The sequence below is a fragment of the Cydia fagiglandana genome, chromosome 2, assembly GCF_963556715.1.
Source record: "Cydia fagiglandana chromosome 2, ilCydFagi1.1, whole genome shotgun sequence".
NCBI lineage: Eukaryota > Metazoa > Arthropoda > Insecta > Lepidoptera > Tortricidae > Cydia > Cydia fagiglandana.
The window spans coordinates 3507122-3531480 of NC_085933.1; the positions used below are offsets into that span (position 1 = coordinate 3507122).

Sequence of the window (24359 nt, forward strand, 5' to 3'; positions counted from 1 at the left end):
AAACTCTTCATGTAATGTTTTTGTCATCCTCAACAGCGACGCAAGCCAATCATTTATTTAACATTTACACTAGAACTTTTCTTTCAGACTTTAGATTCATAACCCTCCAAAACGGCACGCAGCTACTCCAGCTAAACGGCTACACGTTCCACAAGGCTAACACGGTGATGTACGCGGGCGGTTACCGCTGGTTCTGCTCGTCTCGCAGGAGAAAGCGGTTCCAATGCAAGGCATTCGCTGTGGTTACCTGCGACGGCGGCGCGGTCATGAGAGCCCCGATGTTCCATTGCCATGAGCCGCCTTTGTTAAGGCTCACGTCTGATGGACGGTATATTAAACTGTAGTAGATGTCATATATTAAAGAAAAAGTGACGAAGCCCTCCAGTGGTGAAGGCCGGATTACGATATAGCGAGAAAGAGCGTTAGCGATCATGAGAGCCGCGGAGCTCCATTGCCATGAATTGCCCTTGTATAGGAGCACGCCCACACGCATTCTAAAATCAAAAGATTGCTGTCTCGGCTCCCGCTCCAACCTATGGCCTGGCCGCCGCTCACCGCTGCCGCCGCCGCGCGATGTTGTGGCCGGGTCGTCAAAGATTAAAATAAAATCAGAAAATCACTAACTAGTCTTTTAGTCAAATTTGTCTTGTATGATACTAGGTTTGTTTGTTATGATTGGGTGAAGGAATAAATCATTGTCGTACAAAATGTATTTACATCAAAAACTTTTAAACATTTTATTTAAAAATCCAAATAACACCCCGTAAATAAGATGATCACACATTATTTTTTCAATTATACAGGTCTTCCCTTTGAAAGTTTTATGACGGTACACGGTAGTAATACATCAAATGCAGACGAATCTGAAATTAATACTGATGAAAGTCAATTCACTAAATCAGGTAAATCACGTAGAAGGAAGAAAACGAAGGTAAGAAAAGAAAAATTAATAGAAACTCGAAGACATGAATTTATGGTTAAACCTGGATGCAATCCCCTAACTTGTAAGAAAAAATGCACTAGTCATTTCACGGATGCTATGCGAAACAATATTAACAATATATACTGGAATCTAGGTTTCAGTCAAAGAAGAGAATTTATGAAAAAGTTATGCATTCATACGGAACCTAAAAACGCAACAAAAAGAAAAGTGACATTCAAATACTATTTCGAAAATACAGATTTAACGCTCACCCCCGTTTGTAAAGAATTCTTCCTAACAACATTAGGTTTTCATAAATTTAACGACACACCACTTTATAGAAATTTATATGCAGAAGATGTTCATGACAGAAGAGGAAAGTACGAGAGAAAAGAGGAACATAAATTTCGAATAGACAAATCTGTTTTCGAAGATCATATTACAAGCTTTAATCCTACTATTTCTAATTCACCAGACTGTCCAGAAAATCAGTTATGTCTACCAAAAAACATTACTATAAAGTCTATGCATGCTGACTTTTTGAAGAAACATCCTAACATAAGAGTATCGTATCATTGTTATAGAAAGAAAGTGAGAGCTATGAACATCTCTTTCATTGACTAGGATTGCGTTTATTTAGATTTTGCCAGAGATTCGTATTAATCTTCTTCTACCTAGCGTTATCCCGGCCTTTGCCAGGGTCCGCTTTCCTACTTGCTTTCCTCCACTTTGCGCGATCCTGGTAGCTAGGGTTCTAAGTGACAAAAAAAGGTCGAACCTTTTTTTTCTTGATTAAAGCATGAAACTTGGCACAGTTGTTCCTTATATCAAAACATGCCGATTTCGATCGGTAGCCCGAAGGAGCCTCCCCTCTGGGGCCCGAGAGGGGGGGGTCAAAGTACCGCTCCGCCCGGCTTCATTCTTAAAATTCTAACAGGCCCCGTTTAGCTAATAGGTCATATTTTGTATCAATTTCGGATAAATCAATAACGTAGAATTCATTTCTGGTATAAAAATTTAGCAATTTGTAGAAAAAATTAAAAAAAAACTCATAGTATCTAATTTTTCAAGTGTAATTTTTGTTTCTTAATTATTGTCAAAATTAAACTGCCTGGTTTTTCTACATTAAAAAAATATGATGATAAAGCCTATTTAATGCAGATTTTAAAAACATAACTTTTACATACCTTTATTTAGAGGAAATTGCATAAAAAAAACTTTTATCGTCTCGCGCCGGTGAATATCTTTTTACTGACATCGGCATCGATATAGACAACATCCGAAGTACACACTCTGGAGACCGATTAAAAGTATTGTTTATTGTTGTAGATCCTATTATAAAGATAGAAAAGCCTACAAATATTTTTTTATGTGTCGTTCAGTGAAAAAAGGGACCTTGGAACAAATTATCACAGAGCCTCGCGTTTGTATAGAAGCATACTCGTATTTAGTTAGTGCCAACCACTCCATGGACTCCATGGTCGCTGTTCTCAATATGGTATATTACTGCAATGTTCTGCCGCCAGAGTGCAGCACTACCGACTCTAGTAAATTCATAGACTAACTTATACATGTAGATGTAGATGTAGTGTAGGGACGCCCGGTCAGATGCAGGCGGGCTGTCGATCGCTTGTCGCGTTCATTCAGCCCAGTTCCCTGGAGTTGGAGCTTCAGGTTACTGTCCCGGCGGCATTCCCACACTATTCTCCTCAAATCTTCTTGTTTTCCTGCAGAATAAAAGGACATCTTTGAGTTCGACGTCCTTTAGTTCGTTTTCTTTTAGTGTGTCTCTACCGAATGCATTATATCGCGGTGCCGCGTACATAGTACATTCTGCTAGTAAGTGTAAGCTAGTCTCCTCCTTACCACAATGTGGATAGGAGGCGTCTCTACTAATTTCCATTATCTTGAGGTGTCTGTTGAGAGTATTGTGACCTGTAATGATACCTGTCAATAGTCTCAGACTGCTCTTACCTAGTTTCAGAAGATACCTGGTTCTCCTGTGGTCTATACCTCAATCCAGAGTGGCTTCAAGCCTAGCATTACCTCCATTGCGTGTGTCATCATGAGGCACGCTAATCTCTGGACTTTGGTTAGGTGGTCTCTTTGGTTTTCTTTAATATGTGCTCTATACCACCATGTCACGGCTCCATATAGCACCCTGGGTAGTATTATCGCCTTGTAGATCCAGTGGATCATTCCTGGCTTCAGTCCCCAGTTCTTTCCTATTGCCCTTTTGCATTGGAACAGTATTCTTATAGCTTTAGCCGTCTGCTCCTTGATGTAAGTTTTGTACCTGAGTTTACTGTCTAAAGTAATGCCCAGATATTTCAACTCCTCCACCATGTCTAGTTCTATACCTTGTATCTTTATGGGTTTCATCTCCTTTATTCTTCTATTAGTGAATAGCACCAGCTTTTTTTTCGATGGATTGAGATCCAACCCTCTCTCTCTACACCATCTCAGTACCTGTCTGAGACTTCTTATCATTATATCTCTTATCGCAGTGACAACCATTCCTCTCTCTAACAGCACTCCATCATCAGAGTAAGCCTGCATGTACATGCCTCCTCTGTTGAGCTCTTTTACCATTGAGTTTAGAAGTGGGCACCACATCAGGGGGGACAGGCATCCCCCTTGTGGGAACCCTCTTCTTGGACTAATCGTCTTTGTTACTCCTCCCAGCTCCGCCGTAATGGATCTACCTTTTAGCATTTTCCCTATCCATTGCGCTATTGCCGGTCAGATGCCCTCACTCTTCAGACTTTCCTCCACGGCCTCGAAGGTTGCTGTGTCAAAAGCCCCCTCAACGCTCAGTCTGTCTTCTTGGGAATGGAAGCAAAAAGCAAATGACTGTTTCCAAACTGTTCTGACAACCCTACTGTGGCCAGAATATGATTGAAACTGACATATATACTTACAGTTTACTTCTTATTCATTGAGAACAGCGACCATGGAGTCCTTGGAGTGGTTGGCACTAATTAAATACGAGTATGCTTCTATACAAACGCGAGGCTCTGTGATAATTTTTTCCTAGGTCCCTTTTTTCACTGAACGACACATAAATAATAATATATGTACGCTTTTCTATCTTTATAATAGGATCTACAACAATAAACAATACATTTAATCGGTCTCCAGAGTGTGTACTTCGGATGTTGTCTATAACGATGCCGATGTCGGTAAAAAGATATTCACCGGCGCGAGACGGTATAAGTTTTTTTATGCAATTTTCTTTTAATAAAGGTAAATACAAGTTATGTTTTTAAAATCTGCATTAAATAGGCTTTATTGTCATATTTTTTGTATGTAGAAAAACCAGGCAGTTTAATTTTGACACCAAATAAAACATAAAAATTACACTTGAAAAATTAGATTATTTTTATTTTTTTTTCATTTTGTTCGACAAATTGCAATTTTTTAATAACAGAAATGAATTCTACGTTATTGATTTATCCGAAATTGATACCAAATATGACCTATTAGCTAAACGGGGCCTGTTAGATTTTCTAGAATGAAGCCGGGCGGAGCGGTTCTTTGACCCCCCCTCCCTGGCCCCAGAGGGGGGGGTCCTTCGGGCTACCGATCTAAATCGGCTTATTTTGATATAAGGAACTGCTGTGCCAAGTTTCATGCTTTAATCAAACAAAAAAAGGTTGTTGCACTTAACATCCTCACTATGGGCGTCGTCTCGTGTGAGCCCGTTCACGCTCATATCTGCTTTCACGACATCAAGCCATCGCTTTTTTGGTCTGCCGCGGGTCGGGGGCCGCGGGGGCGGGGCGGGGTCAGTGATTCGTATTAATATTTATATTTTTTGTTTTGCGTTGTTAAATGTGCAACCTGAGGTTGTGTTACTTGGAATATTCTTCTTTATTAAAAATAAGTATTTAAATATTGTTCAGTGCCTAAATAGTGTTAAGTTTTGATTTCATATATATAAGTCTAAAATATTCATATAAGTCTAATTACGTGACGCGATAGAAGTGATAATACTGCGGTTCAATATTATTTATAAATTTAGTTCAAAGATTTGATTTTATTAAAAAAAATATTTTACTGTTGTTTTATATTTTTGCTTATGTAGTTCGTCCCTGGTACAAGATCGTTACATTACGTACCTTTCTCGTATGTTTAACTCTTCAATATTTCTGAATACCAGTAGACCACTGACGTTTAAAATACTTTTATGGGTTTATTGTAAGACGTACTATAAGTAATTAAGGCTTTCGGGACACTGTAACAAAGAAAAAAATGCCGTAGAAATGAATTACTTAACTTTCCCTGAAAATTAACTTATTTTGAGATTTAAATGAAACATTAACACAATATACGTTTAAATAATTTTCTTTTTACAGATGATGATGAGCCAAAATTCATAAAACTCTCCAACGGCAAAAGGCTGCTCATGTACAACGGTTATACGTTCCATAAGATCAACGATAAGAACTTCCGTACCGGCGCCCGCTGGCGATGCTCGAGCAAGAAAAAGGGCTGCAACTCCTTTGTACTGGTCAGCTTTGATGACTCCGTCATTCTCAAGATCAGCCCGTACCACAACCACGAGAGGCCTAATTACTCTATGATTGCTAACGGCGTGTATGTCAGATGCTGACGTTAGGTTAGATTTTTTTTAAAGACTGTCCGTTACAATACTCGTATATGGGGCATTTCATATGAAGCGGACAGGAAAAAAAAGTGAGGTTCCCGAATTTGTTTATATTTGGTTTAGTTCTTCTTCTAGTAGGTATAAAACCGGACGCCAAATATTTTTTATATATGACGTTTATTTTAAAAATTATGAGCTTTTCAAAAATTACCGTAATTGAAATTCCGATTTTTTGAAACTCGAATATCAAATAATTAAAATATATAACTTATTATTAAACCAAGCGTTTTGTATAGATTTTTTAATGATCTTTTCAGCGAAGAAATCAATTATGAAAAATAAAAAAAAAATAATGGTTAAAACCGGAAGTAAACTTTTCGAAACCATTTTTCGAAAACTTTGACCAGTTTTTTTTTATTTTTTTTTATCTCAAAATATAGCCCTAAGTATGTACAAAATACACTAGAAGTTGCAGAATGGGATCTCCATTGGTTAAGACAATAGGTCAATAAATGTACATACATGTCGCCCTGAGTGCGACGTACCGTACTGGTATACATACATATATTTAGCAGCTGTTTAGCTTATAAGAACATGTATTCAGTAAGACTGCTGGTAAATTCTAATCATAACATAATGAAATAAGAAAGTCAACAATTCTAACCAGTTTATTTCATAATGTTTATTATTTTACAATAAGAATCTATGCTAGAGCTCGTTCTTTTTACAAGAAGACCGTCAGTTTTCGGAATGAACGCATGAAACTTTTTTGTTCCTGGAATCGTGACTGCAGAATCAAACCTGGCCTGCAAAAATATCCTCTGACGTTGAATATCGTCTTTAGAGCAATAGTAGATTGCCGTTTGCTTCAAAGATGATTTTGCCCAGTCATACAATCGCATTGGTGAAATTATTGATCTACTTGGAGGTAACTGCAAACTTGCACGCGTCGCCAAACGTTTCAGGTTCCCTCCGAGACCGTCGAGGCCCTTTACCGTGAGATGTTGCGTGAAAATGTGCCTCTGCATTCGTATTAAAATCATCCTTGTAATAAATAAGATTAACAAAGTTAAACCTATTTTTAAAATGTTGTGAGGCACCATCGGTTATGTATATGATTTTAGATGCAATTATTTCTTTTTCTGAAAGGTGCTTGTGTAGTAATATCTGGTAAGCATAATAGATAGCTGTGTCATGTTTTAAGTCATCGGAAATCATGACAATGCTGCCGTGTTTAATTTCAGTGCCATCTCTATAGTAATAAACCGAAGTTAGGAGTGTAGCTTGGTCGTTATTCCAATGAAACGATTGGGCAGAATCTTGGACTACGAAACTGTAATTTACTGCAAAATCACACACACTGTACGATGATTTCCCCTTCATCGATAGTCTTTTTTTTTCTTAAATAAATAAATATTATAGGACATTTTTACACAAATTGACTAAGCCCCACGGTAAGCTCAAGAAGGCTTGTGTTGTGGGTACTCAGACAACGATATATATAATATATAAATACTTAATACATAGAAAACAACCATGACTCAGGAACAAATATCTGTATCATAATACAAATAAATGCCCTTATACCAGGATTCGAACCCGGGACCATCGGCTTCATAGGCAGGGTCACTACCCACTAGGCCAGACCGGTCGTCTACCAGACAAGCATAATAGGTAGCTGTGTCATACATGACACAGCTATCTATTATGCTTACCAAATATTACTACACAAGCACCTTTCAGAAAAAGAAATAGTTGCATCTAAAATCATATACATAACCGATGGTGCCTCACAACATTTTAAAAATAGGTTTAACTTTGTTTATCTTATTTATTACAAGGATGATTTTAATACGAATGCAGAGGCACATTTTCACGCAACATCTCACGGTAAAGGGCCTCGACGGTCTCGGAGGGAACCTGAAACGTTTGGCGACGCGTGCAAGTTTGCAGTTACCTCCAAGTAGATCAATAATTTCACCAATGCGATTGTATGACTGGGCAAAATCATCTTTGAAGCAAACGGCAATCTACTATTGCTCTAAAGACGATATTCAACGTCAGAGGATATTTTTGCAGGCCAGGTTTGATTCCGCAGTCACGATTCCAGGAACAAAAAAGTTTCATGCGTTCATTCCGAAAACTGACGGTCTTCTTGTAAAAAGAACGAGCTCTAGCATAGATTCTTATTGTAAAATAATAAACATTATGAAATAAACTGGTTAGAATTGTTGACTTTCTTATTTCATTATGTTATGATTAGAATTTACCAGCAGTCTTACTGAATACATGTTCTTATAAGCTAAACAGCTGCTATATGTATGTATACCAGTACGGTACGTCGCACTCAGGGCGACATGTATGTACATTTATTGACCTATTGTCTTAACCAATGGAGATCCCATTCTGCAACTTCTAGTGTATTTTGTACATACTTAGGGCTATATTTTGAGAAAAAAAAATATTAAAAAAACTGGTCAAAGTTTTCGAAAAATGGTTTCGAAAAGTTTACTTCCGGTTTTAACCATTATTATTTTTTTATTTTTCAAAATTGATTTCTTCGCTGAAAATATCATTAAAAAATCTCTACAAAACGTTTGGTTTAATAATAAGTTATATATTTTAATTATTTGATATTCGAGTTTCAATAAATCGGAATTTCAATTACGGTAATTTTTGAAAAGCTCATAATTTTTAAAATAAACGTCATATATAAAAAATATTTGGCGTCCGGTTTTATACCTACTAGAAGAAGAACTAAACCAAATATAAACAAATTCGGGAACCTCACTTTTTTTTTCCTGTCCGCTTCATATGAAATGCCTCATATAATACCTAATTTTGATCAACATAGCTAATTGGTGTCTATGTTTGGAGCAAGAGCTTGTTATCTAATAAGTAAAAAGTTAACTTGACCACTTATATGGTCAAACTGTATAGGTAATAAATAGGTAAATATCATTCAATGATGTGACTCTAAATAACCTAGAATTTTTCTGAAACAAAATGTATATTTTATATGATAACGAACAATTGCGTCCATATTTATAATATTGTTTGATGTGTCGTTTATTAGTAGATAGTTGACATGGGCCCAGACCCGGATAATTTCCTGCTATTTTAAGATTAAAACCGAATACGTACTTACAAATTTTACTGAATGATGGAGTGATCTACCGCATGATTTTCTATAACAAAGAAGGATCTCTGTTTTGCCTATTATTATTACGATCTATGTCACAGTATAAATAAGTTCAATTTAAGTGCTCAATTTATTTTATTTATACGTATTATTAACATTAGGTACCTTAATTTGTTTTTAAAATATGGTTATTGGTTGAACAAATTTTTTCTTGAATAAAATGTACTATGATTTCCATAAAATTTAATTATCTTTATTTTTCATGTTAGAATTTCCTACCTCTCGCTAGTCAACAAACCACTTTATGACTCCTCCGAGTCAATTTGGTTTTGACATTACCAGGCGAAATTTGACTTTCAAGGCTAACGTTTATTGATATGACCATACCATTTAAATGTTAACCATATTAATTATTAAAGTATCAATTAATTGAGAAGAAAATTACCTATATGTATAGTGCTCTGCAGCTATGCGCAAGACACCTATACCGTATCAGATGGGTACGAGCAGATCTGGTCTTATCACCAAATATTTACTCAAGTAATCGTGTAAAGTGGAACTTAGGTACATCCATAATCCATACTCGTACAGTTCATCTTTTCTTTATGGATAATTACAGGCTGCATACGTAAATTTTATGCTCTAGTGAAAACCAACAAAATCTATTTTTAAGATGGCCGCTGAAAAGACCGACTAAAAAAGGAGATAACAGACTAAGCAACTTCTTATTTCCAGCCCAAATGATCACGATGATCAGCGGAAAAGAGTGCCTTTATTATAAAGGTTACACGTTCTTCTACCGATATCAGACCAAGAATGGGCATAAGTGGGTCTGCACCAACTTTCCAAGATGCAAAGCCTTCGTGTACGTAGATGGAAACATGGAACTTATAGTTCTAGAGGGCAAACTCAACCATAACCACGAGATGAAAACTTTCCATAAATGTCCGAACGGTAGATATTTGAAAATGAATGAATGAAACTGAAAATAATTTATTCGAAACAACACACAGTCTTAAAATTAACAGATGTTATAACATTCACATACTTTTGTAATTTGTTGTCCCAAAGAGGATACCACTCAGCATGTGTCGGAGCGCATAGTGCAACGACGACGATTTTCAGTGGACCCTTAAACTTAAAACCTAAACCTTAAAATATTTGAAGTGTTGTTCTGTAAATTTACTACAATTTGTCACAAAATTCAGAGACAGAACCAGATTACCTTACATAATGCTGATATACGTAGTAATCATTCATCATACGAATCATAATATGTATAAGATGCGTTAATACACAGAAGATAAGATTATTGGTCTTACTGCAGAATTTGATGTTTTTAAAGATTCTAGAAAATGTTCATTATATTTTTAATTGGAATATAATATTGTTAATAAACATCTGAAGAATTTAATTTTTCTAAATAAAGTATCTCATAATACGGACATTGATTATTTCAGTAAACCTTAATCCGGGCATTGTTTTTTTTATAAAATAAATGCGGTAATAATAAATTAATAATCATTGCAAAAGTTACTCAAAATGCAAACAAACCAGGATGCAGGTTTATAAATGATATTTAATCAAAACAGATTATTACAGCTCAAATGATTACGATGATCAGCGGCAAACAGTCCCTCGTGTACCAAGGATACACTTTCTTTTTCCGTTACAAGAAGAAGAATGGCGAAAAGTGGGTGTGCACCTACTTCCCCAAGTGCAAGGCGTCCGTTTGCGTGGACGAGAACCTCCTAGTCCTCGAGAGCAATGAAAATCACATGCACGAGAAGAAGCCCTTACATCGATGTGCGGATGGGAGATATTTAAAGTAGTTTTCTTTGATATAGAGCCTGTATAATTATTCAAATATGAAGGCATAAGTAATGTCCCATGTGATGATAAATGTTCTTAATTTATAAGTATTCTGTACATGGATGTGTAATAAATCAAACACATAGGATTTTCAGAATGCTTAGGAAATTGTTTTTGAAATTCCTGACTAATTCCAATCGTAAATTGGTAAAAAATAAATCTCTAAGGCCCACTTGCACCATTCCACTAACCCGGAGTTAACCGGTTAAACCAGGAGTTGGCATGGTTAGCCATACAATTTGACACTAGGTTAATAGTTTAACCGCTTAACCCCGGGTTAGTGCAATGGTGCAAGTGGGCCTAAATGACAACATGATTATTCGTTTCTAGTGACATTGATAACAATGGTGAATGGCAAGAACCTACTTCTCCTCGACGGGTATGCTTACTACAAGAGGTATACCAGGAAACTCTTCGACAAGTGGTGCTGTACAACTTTCCCGACATGCAAAAGCTACTTGAGCGTCGACAAAGATTTAAACCTAAACGAGAATGATATGAATCTGGAACATAATCATAATAGGAAGAACTTTGTTCAGCTAAATACTGGAAGATATATGCGTGTGTGATTTATACCTGTAGGCATTTCAAAAATTAGGTAATTAACCAATTAAACATTATTAACTAACAAAAACTAAGTTTCTTTTACGTAGATATGAAAAAATAGGATAACACTCTACAACTTTACAGTAACTAGGAATATACTCTACTACTGCTGACATAAAATATCCAAACTAACACTCGTGGAACGTTATATTTCAGCACACACTATCACTCTGGCGAATGGCAAAACCCATATCTTCCACCAGAACTATACCTTCTTCAAGCACTATCCAAAGAAGAATAACATTACTCGATGGACCTGCACAGCTTGGCCTAAATGCAAATCGTATCTTCTTGTTACACCAAATTTTGAAATAATCAAAACTGAGCTATCACATAATCACCCAATGAAAAGACTGGTGGATAATGAAATTGGTTATGTAAAGTGGTAATACAATTAAAATTAAAGTTTTTTTTGCGAAAACGGTTGTTTCAAATTTAGTTCCTAGTGTAAGAGTGAGACGAAGACTTAAAGAGTGACATTCCATTTCCAACTGCAGCTGCAATACTGTTCATTTTACTATGGAAATTGACAATGACAGTGACGCGTTTCCATAGTAAAATGAACAGTATTGCAGCTGCAGTTGGAAATGGAATGTCACTCTTAGTGAGTAAATACTGGTGGATAATGATAATTGTTAATTGTTATGTTGAATAATAATAAAATTAGAATTAAGTAAATAATTGTTTGGAAATGTTTGTAGTCGTAAGTGAGCCACATAGTTCTTTTTATCCTTATTTTAATTGTTCACATTGTCTATTATTCACAAGTATTTATTTATTATGTATTCTGTTGGACTTCCGAACTTTAATTGACGATTTGATGAGAACAGTTGTTGAAGTTTTGGAGTCTTTGGACTTAATTATAAAACAAAATTACTTAATTATATTGTATCATACTATCGTTCATATTTAAATTAATATCCGTAGGCGAGATTATTACCACAAAGAATGGAAAGCAGCACCTCTACCTCGACGGCTACACTTTCTTCAAGCACTACAGCTCCCGCTTCACCTGTCGCTGGTCATGCACCTCCTACTCCAAATGCAAGGCCTATGTCCTCGTTACCAACGACATGGTCATTGTGAAACGTGCTAACGAGCATAATCATGAACGTGTAAAGTTTTATAAGACCGCTGAAGGGAAGTATTATAAGCTTTAAATAGTTTTCTTTTTGTAAATCCATGTTTTGATCTATTTCTGATCTCTGTGATTTAGATTGTGACAATTGTTACAAGAAGGTATCTCAATTTCTTTAAAGGAAGTAAGATTTTGGTTCTATTTAAGAACGCCGTCGGTTGGAACGAATGTCTTAAATCCGATTGTGTCCGGTTGCTGACAAGAGGTAAAATATAAAAAAAAAACTCAAAGTAACGCGATCCGTGACATTATTTATATTTTTATTATTTTTAGGTGTACGCTTTTGTATGTGTATTTTAAATTCTTAAATGAAGTTTTACTATTCTTATGTCTGATTAAACATAGTAACAAAAGCATATCTATTGTTTTATTAGTACATTTTAAATCTGGAAGTAATACCATACTTAATTGGAAATATTTACAATAATTTTAAATTGAGGAAACTGTCATCCCACGTATTTCCAATTAAGTATGGTATTACTTCCAGATTTAAAATGCAATGTACCCCTGTTAGCCCCAGTACCAGAAACTGAACTTACAAATGATCGGAAACAGCTAATAATCGCAGACTACACGTTTTACATGGCCAAACAGTCTAAGTACGGTAAAACATGGCGGTGCACGTACGGTTCTCAGTACCGCACTTTTTAACCGACTTCCAAATCTCAAAGAAGGAGGTTATCAATTCGGTTGTATGTTTTTTTTTTTTATTTTTTTTTTTTTTTTTATGTTTGTTACTCCATAACTCCGTCATTACTGGACCGATTTTGAAAATTCTTTTTTTGATTGAATGTATATGCATACAGATTGGTCCCGTTTTTGTCAAAATCCAGTTCTGATGATAGGATCCATGAGGAATCGAGGGAACTCCTCAAATCTTAAAGGCATACACATAGTGATTTTTGGTTTTTTATCAACGAATCAAGCATATACATCCAAAAAAGTGACATTTGATGAAGTGGAACTGCTGATGATGATCAGAACGGAACTCTTCAACGACGCATAGTTCACGGTTGGCGATTTGTCCTCTTCGTTATGTTTGTTAAGCAAGTTAAATTTTTAAGCCTCATTTTTGTCAAGCTCGAGTTCTGATGATGGGATCCACGAGGAATCAAGGGAACTCCTCAAATCTTCAAGGCATACATATAGTGATTTTTGGGTTTTTATCAGAAAATCAAGCATTTTCATTAAAAACTGTTGCATTTGATGAAGTGGAACTGCTGATGATGATCAGAACAGAACTCTTCAACGACGCATAGTTCACGGTTGGCGATTTGTCCTCGTCGTTATGTATGTTAAGCAAGTTAAGTTTTTAAGCCACATTTTTGTCAAGCTCGAGTTCTGATAATGGGATCCATGAGGAATCAAGGGAACTCCTCAAATTTTAAAGGCATGCGTATAGAGATTTTTGTATTTACATCAGAAAATCAAGCATTTTCATTAAAAACTGTTGCATTTGATGAAGTGGAACTGCTGATGATGATCAGAACAGAACTCTTAAACGACGCATAGTTCACGTTTGGCGATTTTTCCTTTTCGTTATGTTCGTTAAGCAAGTTAAGTTTTTAAGCCACATTTTTGTCAAGCTCGAGTTCTGATGATGGGATCCATAAGGAATCGAGTCCTCAAATATTAAAGGCATACGTATAGATTTTTTTGTATTTTCATCATAAAATCAAGCATTTACATTAAAAACTGTCGCATTTGATGAAGTGGAACTGCTGATGATGACCAGAACAGAACTCTTCAATGACGCATGGTACACGTTTGGTAATTACGAATTTCGATTTTGACTTGGACTGGGACCCGGACTCGGACTCATACCCGGATCCGGTTCGGACCCGGACCTGGACTCGGATCCGGATTCGGACCCGGACTCGGAACCGGACTCGGACCCGGACTCGGATCCGGACTCGGACCCGGTCTCGGACCCGGACACGGACCCGGACTCTGACCCGGACTCGGACCCGGACTCGGACCCGGACTCGGACCCGGACCTTGACCCAGAAAACCACTATGATACCTTAACTAAATAAACAACTATGATTACCTACCATAAAATTAATGTAGGTATAAAGTACGATGATGCCAATCTTACTAGCCCCTCCCGCTTAAACCCCCGTACACCGCACGACATGCCCCATTAAGTGGGTTAGGTTAGGTTTGAACTGCGATCCTCACAGAACCGAACAAGGATTAGGTTAGGTTAGAACTGCGAGCCTTACAGAAACGAAATGCTACTTGAAAAGTGGGTTTGATTAGGTTCGAACTGCGATCCGCACAGAACCGAACTGCTATCTGAGGAGTGGGTTCGGTTAGGCTAGAACTACGACCCTCATGGCTCCTCTTCACGATGGGCCAACGCCGGCCACTCCAAGGGACGCATTTATGCGTTAGAGGGAGCAAGTGATAGTGCATGGCTGCGTCCCTTGGAGTGGCCGGCGTTGGCCCATCCTGTAGAGGAGCCATTATACACAAGCGAAATGCTAGTAAAAAAGTGGGTGGTTTTACCTCCTTTTCTACATAGTGTACCATCTACAATAATCTTTCATCGGCCCCCATGGAAGTCGGTTTTTTTTTCTTAAAAATTATCTTAAGACTGATCATGAGCACCACTTTTTGGAAATATGCGGTAACCATATCCACTCTCCCCCAAAACATTGGATAACTAGTAATGGACAATGCGTTAAAATAAAAGGTAGGTAAATATACTTAGTAATATACATACAGGGCAGCGGTTACGGGCTCGTTTGGGCAGCGTTCGGGAAACTACGTAATGTCTTTTCGTCCGACATACCTCAGTGCCTCAAGACGAAAGTCTTTAATCAATGTGTGTTACCAGTGATGACTTACGGCTCCGAAACGTGGTCTTTCACTATCGGCCTCATCTCAAAACTCAAAGTTGCTCAACGAGCTATGGAGAGGGCTATGCTCGGAGTTTCTCTACGTGATCGAATCAGAAATGAGGAGATCCGTAGACGAACTAAAGTCACCGACATAGCCCACCGGATTAGCAAGCTGAAGTGGCAATGGGCAGGCCACATTGCACGCAGAGAAGATGGCCGATGGGGTCGAAAAGTGCTCGAGTGGAGACCACGGACTAGCAAGCGCAGCGTAGGACGTCCACCCACAAGGTGGACAGACGACCTTGTTACTTAGTGTAGAAATAAAACTTCATTGAAATCTTAATTCGTATTCTTTGATACACTTTATTTTTAGTCAGTGATATTATGTACCGTGCACCGTCCGTAGTAGAAGTCTATACCTACTTACAACTTATGCCACCATACACTTAAATAGGTGCTATTAAAGTTATCGTCTTTTGTGAAATGTTGCATATTATACAATAAAATGGGATGTGAATAAATAAATTATCGTCCATAAACGCAATCGTATCGACTTTTACAGATCTCTCAATCACAACATTCTATCATTTCTAAGCAAATCTATTCTTTGCCTAAAAATACAGAATATTTCTTTTACGCTTTTGTTTAAATATGATCTAATAGTCGACTAACTGTCATCTAAAACTTTCAAACATTTGTTGTCACTACAGATCAGCTAAAAGAAATAACGCTCATTAGCGGAAGAAAGCAGCTTTTGTACAAAGACTACACATTTTACTTCGCCACAATACAAAAACATGGTATACGCTGGCGCTGTACTGGTACCGCTTGTCCTGCTACCATTAAGACTTCCTATGATAAGGAATTATTGAAAGAAATAGGAGTTCACAGTCACCCACCTATGCAATTCTACGTAACCCAAACCGGACAATACGTGAAAGTGAATGGTAAACCGAAAAGACCAGAGTCCGGTAGATTTACAAGACTAACCAAAAATAATAATATGTATGTCGCGTGAAAAGCCATAGTGTGGTGATTTTATGGTGACCTGGTAAAATATAATTTTTTCTTGTAAATAAATTCAAAGTTTGTGAAATGCATCGTACACATTGCAATATAGACAAGACCAAACAAGAAATAATTTTAGTTTTTTTCTTCTTTTTAACCCTTTGACGTTTTAACCCTTCTAGTAGTTTCAACCCGATTGTCGTTTCTTGCTTTCTGTTTCCCCTTCACCAACTTCGTTTGTTATAGAGACCGTAATGGAATTGAATCTGGTTAACGGTGCGAAATACCTTCTACACAACGGCTTCACGTTCACGTACGAATGTAAACTTCGGAAGAAGCAGCGATGGAGGTGTAGCAAAACTTCGTTTTGTAAAGCTTTTATTGAGGTCTGTGAACGGAAACTAGTGAGAGTCGAAGGCCAACATTATCATGAAAGAGCTCGACTTTTTAGGACGCGTGATAATAAATATTTGAAGGTTTGAGTACGAAGAAGCTGATTTAGTCTGAGAGAAGAAGTACGTTATGAAACGAAGTGAAACGGTGTGGAGTTAACAATATAAATACATAATGGATAGGAATTTTGTAAAAAACAATATCAGATCATGTAATACTTAGAAGATTCATTTCGTTGACCAAATTAAAAAGTTGATTTTTATATTGTGACTTTTGTTAAACGGTCTCGTGCTTTAAGCAGAGTTTTTTTTATCTTATTTCTAGTCTTAACTTTAAATCCCTTGTTCTAGAAACGGTACAGGAACTTTTTATGACAAATGGAAAGAAGTACTTAATTTACAACGAGCACACATACACATTGCATTTTGTGTATAAACGACAAGATGCTCAGTTTTGGCGCTGCACCAGTACTTCTGCTTGCAAGGCTTATATCACGGTTACTAGCGAAAATTTGTTGTTGAGAGCAGTCGGAAACCACACCCATCCTCCTAAACAATACATTAAAACACAACAAGGATATATCAGAGTACATTAATAATGCTGTCGCATAAAAATAGAAATACCGATTTAGGTACAACTTTGAAATTGTCATAAATAATGTACTAGAAAGACGTTTTACTCGTACAACAACTGGCATGATGGTAACAAAGAACACTTAAGCTTATATGTTAATCCAACCAAAAAGCTACAGATGTTGAGGTTTATACCTCAAAAAAAATATGGTTGTCTGTGAAGTCGGTTTACGGACGATAATTAAGCGTGATAACGTCATAAGAAAACATTACTATTATATTACGTAACGTTACCATGGAGATCCGTCCACAACGTGACACTTTTTCGTTCATGCTAGTGGTGTTCATCGATTTGTAAGACGTTGTCACGTCAAAAACCTATTGCAATGCATCTGTCCAAGCCATAATTCTCAGAGAATCCCAGGAATTTTTAACGATCCTTAACAGTCGGAAACCAACTTAAGGAGGAGAAGAATACTGCATACTCGTACAACATTAATTGTAACAAGAGTTTTAAAGATATCCAAGATTTTAGAAGTATTGTTAACACTGGTCGATATTTGCGTGCGCACATATTGCCAAACATTTATTTTGAAGATAATAAAATGTGGATACTAAATAAAAACGCTTTCACATCACATGTGTAACGTCTTTTTCCATAGGAAACTAGCTGTTACTACCTAGACCTACTATCTTTGGGCTACCTTTCATACCATTTTACTTTGCTTGTAGAGCTTCAAGAAATTACACTTATAAACGGAAAGAAGCGCTTATTATATGACGGATACTTGTACGCATACTGTTTAAAATATGCAAGAAATGAATGCCACCGTTGGCGTTGCGACAAAACAAATATGTGCACGGCATATATTATCGTCACTGGAAATGGGGAACTGGTAAAGCAAAGTGGCAAGCACAAGCACGATAGAAGGATTTATAGATGCACATCGGAAGGAAGATATTTTGCTGTGAAATCAACGTGAAATATGAGTGTAGTGAGATTAGTTTATAGATTTGAAGAAGAAAAGTCAGGAAGAAGATAGGTATTTAACATAAAAAACGAATCTCGGACGTTTTGTATTGTGTCGCATCACAGAAAAACAACTTCTGAATAAATAAGGAATAAATAAGAAATTAAATCATTGTTCTTAAGAACCGAATTTGTCTATCGTGGTACTTTGCATGTTTGGTGGTTTTTAGCTAGATGTTGTAGCTTGCGTGATAACTATAATAAGTTAGATGTTTTTATTATAAAGTACAAGAAATAACCACACAAAAGGGCAAGAAACTATACATGTACAAGGGTTACACGTACAACTACCACTTCAAACGCCCGGGCGGCGTCAGACTCCGCTGCATGTCCAACTGCAAGGCGCACATCACCGTAGATACCGATGGGAAGATAATAGTAGCTGCTGGGGAACATAAACACGCTACCCCGGGATACTATAAGACGGATGATGGGACATATATTAAAATATAGACATAGAGCTTAGGCGCGGGTAATAAAATAAGGCCAATTAATAATGCTAGAGACATGAAGTCCTCAAAGTTTTGGTCGACCTCTTATTTGTGACTGGGGTAAGGTATAGGATAATAGAAGATACTGTAGATAGTACATTTTACTAAATATTTATATGCAATTAAACGACATAATTTTAGCACTTGTTTTATATTTAATTAAGGTTATTTGGACTACTACTAATTATGGCGTTTCTGTCTCATAATAACAGAACTATTTTTTTATATATTATTAGTATTTAGCATGTCCAACCTATATAGCGTAAAACTATTAAGAATTGTAAGAATTGATGTGAAGTTAATTATCTAAAGACATTTCAAAGTTACAGTAGTGTTTCGTTTCTTATAGATTCAGTAAAAACTGAGAAAGGAGAGAAGAAAATGAAAAGAAACTGGGACAGCATAGATTTACAAACCGCGATAACTAAGGTTCTGAGTAAAGAACTTAGTATAAGAGAAGCATCTTCACGCTACAACATCCCAAAAAGCACTCTACATGGCAGAACATTGCAATTGAAAAGCGGCAGAAAAAAACACGACTATGAACAAACTTTAGTAGCCTACGTAAAAGATGTGGCCATTAGTGGGCTACCTTTTGCGAAAAAAGACTTTTTAAAGTTTGCTTTCGATTTGGCTGAAGATATGGAGGTCCCACACCATTATAACAAAAAAAAGCGTATCGCTGGAAAACATTTCTACTACGATTTTATGCAAAGGCATCCTGATGTGGCGGTTCTTATCGACAACCTTTAGTAGTTACTAAACGTGTGCTGATTTTAGTTTTCAGCTGTGTTGACAAATTCGGTAATAAAGTTCCATCAAATATCAGTTATTTTTTTTACATGCAGTCATCATCATTCATCATCATTTTAGCCTTTATACGTCCCACTGCTGAGCACAGGCCTCCTCTCATGCGCGAGAGGGCTTGGGCTACAGTCCCCACGCTAGCCCAATGCGGATTGGGGACTTCACATACACCTTTGAATTTCTTCGCAGATGTATGCCGGTTTCCTCACGATGTTTTTCCTTCACCGAAAAGCTAGTGGTAAATATCAAATGATATTTCGTACATACGTTCCGAAAGACTCATTGGTGCGAGCCAGGATTTGAGCCCGTGTCCTCCGGATTGAAAGTCAGACGTCATATCCACTCGGCCACCACTGCTTACATGCAGTACTATATTAAAAAGCCTTCAAATTAAATGGTTCATAATTGTATCATATAGAAGCAACAACGTCGGGTAAACAACAACAGGCAAAAATTTCTGACTTTGCTTCTACTAAGATATGACTCATGTACGCGCTCAGATCATCGTAACGTAACTGATCACGGAAACTCCCTAGGGGCTAGACTCTAGATCCCTCTAGCCGCTAGAGGGATCTATAGGTTTCCCGAGCGGGACTTTGTAGTAACAGCCATCAGGCATGTAAAGATACTAAAAGTAAAGAGTAGAATGAACTTTTTTCAAGGTAACCTTGAACCGTCGGAAGCTTGGTAGCCAGCCGTGTAGTACGGGCTTTAAACAGACATTTTCAAATTCCTAATAACCAGTTCTATCCGCACAGACTTCAAAAGCATCACAATGACTAACGGCAGACAGCTCTACATGTATGACGGATTCGTCTTCTGCTTCGCGAACAGCGCGAAAGAAGGTCAGCGCTGGAGGTGCAACCAATGTACCCTGAAGACCTGCAGAGCGAGGATCACGGTCTCGGAGACGGGGCAGTTTATCAGAGCCCACGGGTCCCATACCCATCCGAGACAGAGATACATTCAGTTAATTAATGGGTGTTATACTAAGGCATCGTGAATGTTTCGAAGTTACTGTTTATTTTGTTAAACACAGGAGAATTATAATAAATTGGTGTTAGATCAAGTAGTTTTTTGTCTGTTGTTTTGTAATATTCAACTAAAAAAGACATACGTCTTGTCTGTTTTAGTCGAATAGAAAATTAATTGTCTTTATGGTAAGGCCAAATGAAGCTCTCTGTACATTTCTTTGAAGCAGAGATTTTATTGTTCCTATACGGACGATAGGAACTTTACCTGCTGTCTGATTGTACTCGGCTTATAATTTGAAAACAGGTCACTTTTTTGTTAATTTTGTTTAGCCATATCTATTGCTGTAATGCTATGTATTTATTTAATTTTCAGTAACCTTTGCCCAATCTCAAAGAGGGGGCCGCCTCCTCATATTCAAGGGTTACTCGTATAGCCTACAGAAGTTCAACAACAACATCGGCCAATGGCGATGCACCATGGTCCAGCCCGGCACGGCGAAGAGGTGTACTGCCAAGCTGTTCACAGGAGAGGACTTCCAGGTACTTGACGATTGCGGTGACCACTGCCACAGGAAACCACAGTTTGTGAAGCGGAACAACGTTTTTGTCAGAGTGTATTGATGCGCCAAAGGTTTTTGATATTTGATGTATGAACATGCATGTCGATTTTTTTTTTGTATTCCATAAAGATGATATTTCTCTAGTGATGGCTATTAGCCTCACGCTGATCATTATGTCAGCCCTATATTGACTTTGAGACCATTGCTTGGCAATATGCTCAAAGTAGTAAACTTGCTTGCAAAGTAATTCTATACAAGTTCATTACGATTTCTATTGTCACGGAACAAATGAAAAATAATGTACCCCTTTTTCCCTTTTATTTTGACACATCCGCTTTATTTGTTTTTGTCGGAAATAAATGTTTTCTTCTTTTTTTGTATCCGTCCTTTTTACCTATCTTTTTTCTTGCCTTTTTTTCCAAGAATTTTTCGGCTAGGCTAATACTCAAAATAAAGTAGGTATAGTCGCACCAATAAAAGTCTGCAGCGGATTTGATAGCCCACGCAGCGTAACTGTTATTTATACGTCATGATTTCATGTGGGCTATCAAAATCGCTGCAGACTTTTTACGGTCTGACTATATAATGTATTTAAATTACTCAATCCAAATCTTCAGTCAACTATTTTATATTTTATTCGTAATTAATTATAATATAATATTACCATTCCGTTTCGTGGTTAAAATGTCACTTGCAACAGTATGCCACAAAATTGTTGAGCTAACTTGATATTTAAAAATGGTGGAAGGTACAGTCAGCGTCGTATAGTAGGGTTAGGTAGCATTCAAAGTATTCAAATAGTTCGGTATGCCATACAATAACATGGTGTACCGAACTAATTGAATACTTTGGATGCTACCTACTATATAACGCTGACTGTACCTACACTGGTAGTACTCCCATGTTTTGGTATATATAGACTGAATTTGTAAGTATTTCCTGTTGTTATTTTACTAATTGAATAATAAGAACCGTACGTTGTATCAAAGTTAGTTCATACACGTATTGATATATTATCGTTGTTAAATTTACATTTTTTTACGTTAAAGCCCATGTTTATATTCCATTATTAGGTAATTTATTAGAGTAAAAAATTAATAGCACAAAGCGTTGTGCCTTATCATGTGATCGGACTAGAATGCTTATACAAGCGCTCGTTATATGTAGTTATTGCCTGTTATGAATATTTAATATTTTATTACACGTTTACTACATAAAATAAATATTAATAATCAAAATTTCAAATAACTTTTTCGTTTCTATTCACCTCTCTCCGAACTGAACTAATAGTTAAACTGAATAACTTTTGCGACAACGGTATTTCGTGTTCTTTTCATAATAACGATATCAACATCCACACAACTAATGTTACTCCTAAATTTTTTTTCTATTAAATCCCATAATTTCACAGGCGAATTCCTCTGGACCAAAAGGGGCGGCAAGCATCCCCTCCTCCTCTTCTCCGGGTATACCTACAGCTACCAGAAGGAGAACGCCCTGGGCCGGATTTCTTGGTACTGTTCGAGGAGGCTGAAGGGCTGCAGAGCGTCGGCCGTTAGCTACGGAACCCGCGTGTTCGCCTACAAGCCTCATGATCATCCACCGCCGAGGATAACTATGGGGTCCACAGAGACCCAGCAAGAATCTGATCCTCATATATTTGCTGTTTACACAAAATCTGAGGCTAAACAATGAAATCATGTCTTCTATCAGGCTTTTCATTGGTAACAGTTAAAATACTAGGCAATATTTATTATTAAATACCGCTAGAAAATTATGTAGATACCACGGTCCTAAAAAAAATAGGCCAGGGTTATATATTATTTGGTAAGTAGATTCTAATTCTTTCCCAAATGTTCATTTTCCTCACGATCCCCTTAGAACAATGTGGTTGTTAGAAAACGAGGATAATTTATTTAAATATTTACAAATATGTTACTAGACAAATGCAATTGTAAGCAATATTATATGTAGCTATTGAATATTATAAAGCTTTTGATATTTAAAATTCTTTCAAATAACAAATATTAGTATAGCGTAACTGAATCATATTTTACATGTTATGCGTTTGATAACTGATATACTTTTAGTTATTTCTATGTGCAATACCTATTTTTGTTACTGTACTATTTACGTATTTATTTTATGTTATTTTTCCTATAGAACATTATAAAATTATTTTGTATGAATCATGTAACATAAGACTTTAAAGTAAAAACACATGAAAATAGCTTTTGATTTATAACAACAGCGATTAATAAATACAAAACAGTAAAATATCAACTTGAAGAAATTACGTAAGCCATGACAATTTGTATCTTTTACAATAGTATGTTTATTTATTCAATGAAATTTAGATCATAGTAATTTAACGTTAGCTTTGTAACTTTCTAAGTTTCATTCTATATCGTTAAATTAATTGACAAACCTACCTCTAGGGTTCTTAATATCCACACTGTGTTAGTACTGTTAGTATTAGTAGTTCCTATAAAATAAGCATTTATTTTATGAATAGTTCCTAGTTCATTTTACGGTTTTTATGTACGACAATATTTGTACGATGCCTACATTGCCTATTATATTATTAAGGAAAAAAATTAATTATATCGGAATATTCATATTTCAAATTTTTTTTTTGGCAAATAATATTTTACCACAATGACTTTTTAAATTCGTTAGTATTTGAGTGATACGAGTATAATCCACATTAATATTTCAGCGACACTAGTTCCTTCTGGCAAAGGCAAATACCCGCTGCTAATGTACAAGAACCACACATTTACGTACAAAGTTTTGTCCAGAAGCGGTGTCCTGTGGCATTGCTCCCGCCGAACTACCACCGGTTGTAAAGCCTTCATACGATCCTTGCCTGACCGGCTCGATGTTATACAACAAGTGAATGATAAGCATTGCCACCATCCCAAGGCAAAAATATTCACTAATGAGTAAAACCGACGATTGTATGTGTTTTGGACAGAGCCTTCACATACGACATATGTAACGAAACTAAACTAGTAAAAACTCCGTAATTACTATGGAGAAATAATCGAATTTGAAGTTGAAGTAATGGTATATGCTGTAAATTTAATATTTTAATATATTTAGTTTGATTGAAATCATGTTTTTTTACACTACCTACTTTATATTTGATATTTGCACACCCACTGACTCATTTTCACTGATCTTCAAAAGACAATTTTAAATTCCAAAATGGCTATGGCTATGAAGCTAACAAATTTGGTTGTTTTAGCCGTGCTCCTGCCTTCTGGCAAAGGCAAGCATCCTCTATTGCTGTACAAATGCCACACTTACACATACAAGGTCGTCTCCAGTACGGGTGTCCTCTGGCACTGCTCTCGAAGGACCAGGACTGGATGTAAGGCCTTCAT

At 36.7% G+C, this 24359-nt stretch overlaps 1 protein-coding gene and 1 long non-coding RNA gene across 2 annotated transcripts; both read left to right on the forward strand.

Annotated features, from left to right (window-relative positions):
- Window positions 1-10853: 10853 nt before the first annotated feature.
- LOC134679578 (uncharacterized) lies at window positions 10854-11572 on the forward strand. The gene is made up of 2 exons (XR_010100353.1): window positions 10854-11143; window positions 11308-11572. It is a non-coding gene; the product is annotated as an uncharacterized LOC134679578 (long non-coding RNA).
- Window positions 11573-20787: 9215 nt separating this feature from the next.
- On the forward strand, window positions 20788-23565 carry LOC134679579 (FLYWCH-type zinc finger-containing protein 1-like). Its single transcript, XM_063538534.1, has 2 exons — window positions 20788-20950; window positions 22382-23565. The coding sequence occupies exons 1-2, from the start codon at window positions 20875-20877 to the stop codon at window positions 22663-22665; spliced, it is 360 nt and encodes a 119-aa protein (XP_063394604.1). The 5' UTR covers window positions 20788-20874; the 3' UTR covers window positions 22666-23565.
- Window positions 23566-24359: the final 794 nt, after the last annotated feature.

Coding starts and splice junctions, on each gene's coding strand:
- LOC134679579 (XM_063538534.1), top strand. CDS start 20,875: ATGGCGATGCACCATGGTCCAGCCCGGCACGGCGAAGAGGTGTACTGC. Junction 20,951..22,381: donor TCACAGGAGAGGACTTCCAG/GTACTTGACGAT, acceptor ATAATTTCACAG/GCGAATTCCTCTGGACCAAA.